Raw genomic sequence first — 8,598 nt, 5'->3', positions numbered from 1 at the left:
TGTTTCCTTGAGTTCTACTTGGAAGCAGTGACCAGTGGAGTTCAACCAGGTCTGTTGTAGAGATATCAACTCACTGAAGACAATTGGTGAACAGTTGCTCAATTTCGTGGATCAGTTGAAGTTAGACATCAACACCGTTGGATGCCGGCTCAGTGGTCTATCGGTTAAGCGCTCTGGCGCGAAACTGGTAGGTCCTGGGTTCGAGTCTTGCGGGTGCGGGATCATGGATGCGCACTGCTGAGGAGTCCCACAATAGGATGAAACGGCCGTCCAGTGCTTCCAGGTTTTCTATGGTGGTCTAGCTTCAATTGACTCATGATTTCAACTATGAAAATATTGAAATATCCACAAAAACCCCTTCTGAACAAATGAAAATTGCTTCATAAAAAGTGTTCAAGTATTTTTGTCATGGCAAAAACTCAATTTGAAAAAAAACTTCTATACCGATTAAATCCTTTACAACGTTATTCATATATGGGATATTAGATCACTGTGTTTCACCAATCAACAAAATATCGAAATACATCATTAGATGTATGAACTCATCACTTGTAAATTGTTTAAGTTAGTAAAATGAGCTAAGAAGTTTATTTCATATTAGCTATTTCATAAACCTGAATTTGACATTGTTTGATGTTATCACATAGACTGTTCACTAGTTCTCTTAATTCTAGTTTATTCTCACTTCTTGCCTTATTAGAGTCGATTGACCTGAAGTTATTATTGATTAATTAAACAAATCTTCATGCACCAAGTAATTTATATTAATCTATTTTTCAATGTGGTTGACCATTATCACTATTTTTTTTCGTTTTTCAGACATTGGATATTGGCGTGTTTCTTCAGTATATGGAATCTACATTAAATATAATTAATTATTCATTATGTAAAACGACTAACTATTATTTAACACCAGTTGCTAGGATAATATTTCATTTGAAAGCCTACAAATTAATGTTCATTTATGTTGTTAATGAATTAGAGGTCTGATAAGATTTATAATAAACATACGTTCCGAAACCATTAAAACGGGTTTTATTACTCATTATAATAAAACAACTTTATCTAAAACATATTACTATTATGTAACATGTAACGAGGAATACTTTTTTTACTTCAGCTCAGTGGTTTTATTCATACAGGTAAGGAATATCGTATTATTACAAAGATCGAACTAGGTGGATCCACGTTGGAGCGTATAATCTAATGAGCCTTATGCTTCACAGCGATTTACTGATCCTATAAATGTTGCCTACAATATAATTTAATGATGTAATCGTTCTTAATGTGAACAGAAAAGTCATCAAAAGCTATGAATTAAAGTAAACGTTGCTTATTGACGTATATTAAAACGATCATAGGCATCAATTCGAATACGAAAGGATGACCTATATGTCTGTCTCTAATGATTTGACTGTGTCTAGATTCAACTTTTATTACCTGTTGTGAAAATAATTATAATTTCAAAATATACAGTTTCTTGTTCACACCTTACCTTTTTGAAAATAGATATCAGACAGAACAATAAATCTTAAAATCTTTTCAACGTAAATAATTTAACTTTTATGGTATTCGTGATTCATGTCATAGACATAAACTTGTCTATGAGATATTACTTTATAAGGGTAACTTGAATACTGCTACTCCTACTATGTTAAATTTAATAAAAATCTATTTCTGTAGGTGACTTATACATCATAATATAGACTATTCATTGAGGAGTAAGGTTTTACCTAAAGTCTATTATTGTATCATGTTTTTGAATTTCTCTGTGTACCTATACCTAATGTATGTTGATATACAGACAGTTCACTCTAAAATATTCCTTTCCATTCTCTATTCGAGAACACTTTCTCACATGTTATAACATTAATTTGCGCATCGACTTTATGTTATGTGGTTTATTGTACTGTTGGTGAATTTCTTTTATACGATTGATATATATCCATCTTATAAATTGAATAGTCCTAGGATAGTGTTTATATACCACAGTGTAAATCAAATATAGTTAATTGACAGGTACTGTGCACATTGTGATCATAAAAAAATATTCGACTAAACATTAAATTTAAATATTCCTGCAAGTGTTACTTGGATTACAAGAGTTTTGTTGTTATTTTCCAAGTTGATCTACCATACTTATGGGACAACTTATCTAGGCTCTAGATTTGTCAACATACTGTGAGTTAAAAACAATTTTGACGATATTCTCATGAAATCAGGGAGGATCAAAAGGGTCTTTAACTTAGGGATGCTATTCCTCAATAATATAAAATCGTGTATCTTACTGAATCTAACTTGTATTTTAGATCCTTTGGTGCATACAAGAATAATCAGTTACTAAGTCAAAATACAAACATCGAAATTGTCAATATAACGCTAACATTATTCAAACATACATCTAAAAAGACACAAGACAAGAAAAACGATCAGTATTGTTTAATTGTTACTCTAATGTTAACTATAATACTTTATTCAGAATGAAAGTTTTATGGGAAATATTTTTTTAGAGTGAGAATATCACCTCATTGAAGTTAATAAAAATCAATCAACTCAACATAACTAAATGTATCAAAATTGTTACAAAATAAATGAATTGTGCCTTAAATGAAAGATACCTGGAAGTTTCTACATTCTTCATATTTACCAAGGAAAATAAATTAATGTTTCTTAAGACAGTAACATACATCTTTCAAATATCTTATACAATCATGAAAGGATGAAGCTTAAAATTACAAAAATTAACGCTCAAGAGTTTCACAAGTAATTTGTAAGCACTTTTAGAAGAAACAATTACTAAACTGGATCTAATAGCAGGTACTTCATTATCGATGCTACAATAATTAAAGCAGAAGTGGGAATTGAATATACGAACAGTCAAGGTTTTTGTTGCTTTTTAAAGTCCAAAATAAGAAGCTATGAAGCGTGCAGAAATTTCGAAAAATAATGTTTATTTCACCATAGAAATCAGTTGAACTTACTACTTTATTTAGGTTAGCTCTTGTATACTTACAAAAATACAACAATCGGCTGCAGTTAGTTCACTCTGAATGAGTGAAGTATTAGATAGGCATAAATACAAAAGACCTGGCTACAAATCAAATATTTTACACGCAAAGCAAATAGTTCTCAGTTTCTAAAGTTTAACTGTTAGTTAACGGTGAAAACTCTATGACTCATTTATACAGACGTTCCTAGGTATATATTATTTGAGGATTCTAAATTTAAATGACCGGTTTTTAAAAAATCATGTTCAATGTCATGTTTACACAAATAAAACTTGATCAATACATTATTGTTCAGATTTTAATACATATTTAATGGATTGTATTTCAACCTATTGTCTCTTCCCCAATTATACGTTATACATAACCCATTTAGTTTAGCTTCAGGATATCCTTTGTAAGATTGTACTGTGGTGAAAAATCTGTAATCGCGTTTACAGAAATTATGATTTAGCAGTAACTTCAACCTTTCGCTTTGAAAAAGAACAAGAAGATGGTCGATCATATATCCGTTAAAAATAATGAGGAATGTCTTCTGATTTTCACGACTTTAATCTATCAAATACCAATCGGTAGAATAGAGATGTCATATTTAAACTGATTTTTTCTTCCCTCGGTGATATCTATTTGACCTACATGAGATTTAATAATAATATAACTACATATCAGTGCATGACGTTTTGGTTATCTTTACTAAGAACCTATGTGTTTTGCATGAATGGTTTTATGAGCCACAAAAAATATAACCTTTTAATTTAATAAAACTCAACAAACTTTTTTAAAGTCTTTAATGTTTATCCATAATTTCTACTTTCCGACGGAAGTTGGTCATTAAAATCTTATTGTTGTTAAAAGAACATACAGTTTGAAATAAATTTCTGAAATTCAGCTCTCAGTTAAATATTACAGCTTTGATGTTTTGTTAAGAATTAGAAAAAAAGCTCATTAGTTGCCGCCTATGAAAAAGGCTTAAATAGTCAGTAGGAAATTATTGTACCTTTTTAAATATCAGAAACAAGTGATTTTCTATCCTACAGTATATAAGTATCCTATAATATCTTCATAATATTAGTTACAAGCACTAGAACTAAGCTTTTACTTACAATTTACTGTTGCTTATTATTTTAACAGAAGACTGTTAGTTTAATGCTAATTATTTCATAAATAGCGTTAAGGTAAAACAAAACTGGGCGTTTATGTTAACTGAAAAAAAGACTTGATCTTCTTTTGTTTTTATGTTACAAAAATATTTCATGGAACAATTTTCCAGATTGAATGGTGGCTTACAAACGTCTAATCTTTTAGTACTAATAAAGCCAGATAAAAATTTGAAATCAACCGTTTCCGTGAAAAACAACGTTTGTGATATTTATAAGACTTTTGAGATCAAATACAACTCGACCCCAGTTGGGTATTTTTAATGAGTCTAATCTGCTAATTAGGTATTATATAGTTTGACTGGAATCAACGAGTAATCTAATAAGTTGCCTTTTAAGCTATTTTATTACGAGTTTATAAAAGTTAGACAATCATTTGAAAAGAGAGATATATAAAACAGTTCCCATCTAAATGCTAAACTTTTTTAACCGAATCAGTAATGATACTTTTCAAATTCGAGATGATCCCATTGAATTTGCCAAATGTGGTAATTTCAGTTCATCTGGCATAACATTAGCGTCACATTTCTAACATGTCTGTAAATGCCCGTCACAAATTATTCACTTTGAATATCAAGACATGAAATAATTGTTTACCATCCTTTTAGGTTAAAATAAAAAGCCTAAATTCAGGTGACATAAAAAATAAAGCTCAAAATATACATTTAAACCCAATATCTGTCAAATAAGTAATGACTCAAAGAAATCTAATAAACTGCTTCAAACCTTTAATGTAACTGACATCTTTTCAACTCACTATACTATTTAAGATGAGATTTACAAATGTGTTAACTATCTTGTTACTAGTTATAGTATACCTTAAGGTGTATATTATTTCATTGTAATTTTAGACATAATTAGTTCTTGTTAATCTCGTAATTACTACTTATTGAAATTATCTCATTATGTTTATAAAGAAATAGAATACACTGAGTATTTAAAGTGTACTGAATAATTATATCACTGAATCATGTCAGGGAGAAATCAAGCTTTACAATTTCGATTCTTGTTAGCTCAAATTAATGAATCGCACCTACGTTAGAAAACTATTTTTATCACAGTTTCAAAATCAGATGCGCTTCTAATAAAAAAATAACTACATACATCGTTTTTAATTGTGTTTTTTTCACCAAGATCGAGCTAAATCCATCATTAACTCTCCTTCAAGATGATAAAGGCAAAGATGTGTATGAAATAAACTTATGCGTGCCAATGGTTATTTGGCATTATCGTTCAGTCTACTGTAATGTATCATTCACTGAAAAAAAAGCATTTCTATGAGAAATTATATTCCACTTCTTAAATTCATTTGAGTATGAAGATGTTAGTTTGTAGCGTCGGTCGATATGTTAAGCCCATATACTCTTATTCTAGCTTCTGGACAAGCCAAGTTACCTATCCATCATGAGTCACGTTTTGACCTTGTTAATTATTCACTTATTTAACTCCGTTATTCATCAATGCGGATAAGTCATGTATTACATGTGAGGATAGACAGGATGTGTATTTTAACAACAATCATTCATACAATATCATTGGAGTCAGATTAAGGCCTTCACAAGTTCAATTGTCTGTTTAACTTTCTAACAAATAAATCGTGTTTTAAAGTAATACGAAACTGTGGCAAAAAGATATTTATGAATTAGACTAAACAATTTATATGCTTAATAAAGGAAGAAATTAATGTCGTTTTAACTTGACTTTTTATTTAAAGTATTTATTTCATTTAAACAAAACTAGTTACATAAATCATAGGAAAGTAAATAGAAACAGTGACATAAAAATTTTAATTCTAATTAATGGTGAAAATTCCTGGTAGTATACTATGATCCATTATTTAATAGTCAATAAACCATATAGGTAACTGTGATTTGGAAAAGTGTTAAATGTAATCAATTCATTTTCAGTTTATTCTCACGCATAAATAACAACAAGATTTAGGATTAACTTGAAGAATAATCAAGTAGATGATGAATACCAAAAGTTACACTTGATGATCAAAGTATGTTATCAAGACAAGCAATCGGTAAAGTTGGTTTTCTGTTGATTTTAACATGGTAACTAATACAAGCATAGCATTCGACAAGCATCTATGTAAGAATGAGCTTCAGGTTGTATAGATAAAACAATTACTGATTGTAACATTTATTTATCATCATGACGCTGTTACGAAGACTGAAAGCTTTTAAGAAAGAACAAGTTTTTTTATTGGACTTTAATTTTCATTCAATGACGATATTACTATAACGGTACGTCAATGGGTTTTACTTTCGTGCGTACTAAATTTACCATCACTATGTACTATACAACTATGACCAGCATTTTCTTGACGCTAAATCTAAAGTTCACACAAGTCACGTTGACAATTTACAGCATCATAGATGGCTCACCCGAAATGATTCCATTTTAAACTGAAAGATTATGTGTAAACATTAGTCTGCATTGACCTTGAAGTATCATATTACCCAAGAAGTGTAAAAATAGATATCTATGTCGCTGCACAAAATCATTTATTCGTAGAACAACGTTACACACTTTTGTTCTACCTTAAATGCCTTAACTTACTCTATTTCATCAAATATAATTCAAAAAAATCGACAATAAAAATGTGAAAATAAAAAACTTACGCCACTTAGACGATCATCAATTTGTCGACCTTCATACATATTCAAAGATTGTTGACTATTTATATCATTATTTTCATTATTATTATTATTACCAGATAGATTGCATTTAGTGAGTTGATAACTATTATTCCTTCTCTCTTCCAAAATTCTATCTTTTTCATCATTTTGTTTAATTAGTTTCTTTGAATGTTTTTTCATTTCAACTGAAGGTAACAAATCAGTTGAACTTAGTGAATCCAATGATTCTAAAGATGATGTTTCGGAAGAAATTGATGAATGCAAATTCGAAATTCTGTTTGACCTTTTATTTGGCTCTTTAAGAATTGATTTCTGTTTAAATCGTGAACTGCGGAATACAGGTGAATATTTAGGACTTAATAAGTTGTAAACAAGATTGGTAGCAAAGTGCATAGATGATAATGTTGTACTCGTACGTCTTGTATTCCTATTGTTGTTATTAGTGTCATGTATAGTTGATAATTCTGTATCCGTTTCGTTAGATATTTCATTACTTAAACTTCGATAACCTCTTGAACGACGGGCAGTTTTTAAAATACTCGGCGAATTCATTGTTTATGGATACAATAGTAATAATGAAGTTTTTCTTAAAGAAACTAATAGTTAGCCACTTATCTAATGAAATTAGTACTCACGAGGTTAATGAAATGGCATTTTTAGTACGACAAAATAAAGGAGTATATATTTTGGTTCATATAAAAAGTATATTCCTGATTGGTTAATACTATGTCATGTTTTATTGGCTGATTGGTCGAGTTTAATGATTCGTCGCCTATCTAGTAACATGATATCGTGCATTTGCTATTACTAATATGGTTTATAGGCGTATTATTATTTCGTTTCCAAAAATTATACTCAGTTATGTGTCTGTATTATTTAAACAAAGATGTGAAGACTGCTAGTGAACCCATAAAAACTGAACATCTTATATGATCATTAACTACTACCACTACTACCAAAAGTTCCATTTTATTTTAGCAGTACAAAGCTTTTTTTAAAGTAATATATAAAAAAAACTGTATATCAGTGAATAAGCCGGTAGGCATATTAACTGCAAACTAAATATCTGGCTAACATAAATGGTTAATATGGACTAAACAATATGATTATTACAACCGCTGATTCAACAATCAATGTAACTATATCAATCTCCAGTGAAATGTAAATAAAGATTACTACATTCAGTAATATCAATGTTAGTTTCTAAAACAGTACTGTTTTATCCAGGTACAACGAGCATTAATTCCATCACGAATTGGACGCATCATCATTTGCCACCCACTGTACATTATGTGCCTGAATGTAAAATATAAGATTGGAGAAGAAACCAGTGTACTTTTACCTATAGTTTAAGGTTTTTTATTTGGCCGATAAGTTTCACATCATTCATTTATTAAAAGAATAGTACATTTCGAAAGGTTTTTCTTAATTCCCATTGTGTGTTGTTTTAGAATTTGCAAGTAGTAAAAGGCCATGCTTCCATATATTTTATACGATAAAACTCATTATATTTTATGTTGCTAATTGATAAATTGTGTACAGTTTTTTTTTCATCATAAAACAATCAATGTCATATTATCCTGAAATGCAAAAAATATACTTTAATTGATTTTCTAAAAACTCTGTGATGCTTTTTTGATGTATGTAGCTGAATGAATGTTTCCAGAGTAAGTATTAGATATTTAGTAATCAGACGTGTTTCAAAGCAATAAGTTTAATTCTTTTAGATCAGTAAATAGCGATTTACATTGACATGATATCAAGAATTCGAAGATGTATAAAATTTGCAGC

At 29.6% G+C, this 8,598-nt stretch overlaps 1 protein-coding gene across 1 annotated transcript in view; it reads right to left on the bottom strand.

The window, feature by feature from the left end:
* Window positions 1-7,359, bottom strand: part of Smp_143080 (hypothetical protein) — a gene marked incomplete at both ends in the record, with an annotated part of 28,082 nt that extends 20,723 nt beyond the window's left edge. Inside the window, one exon of the mRNA XM_018789345.1 lies at window positions 6,912-7,359. Within this exon, the coding sequence (XP_018654797.1) occupies window positions 6,912-7,359 (448 nt within the window). The remainder of the gene's footprint in view (window positions 1-6,911) is intronic.
* Between the last annotated feature and the right edge of the window lie 1,239 nt (window positions 7,360-8,598).

This window comes from Schistosoma mansoni, chromosome W, assembly GCF_000237925.1.
Source record: "Schistosoma mansoni strain Puerto Rico chromosome W, complete genome".
NCBI classification, from domain to species: domain Eukaryota; kingdom Metazoa; phylum Platyhelminthes; class Trematoda; order Strigeidida; family Schistosomatidae; genus Schistosoma; species Schistosoma mansoni.
This window is presented reverse-complemented; position numbering and strand designations above follow the sequence as displayed.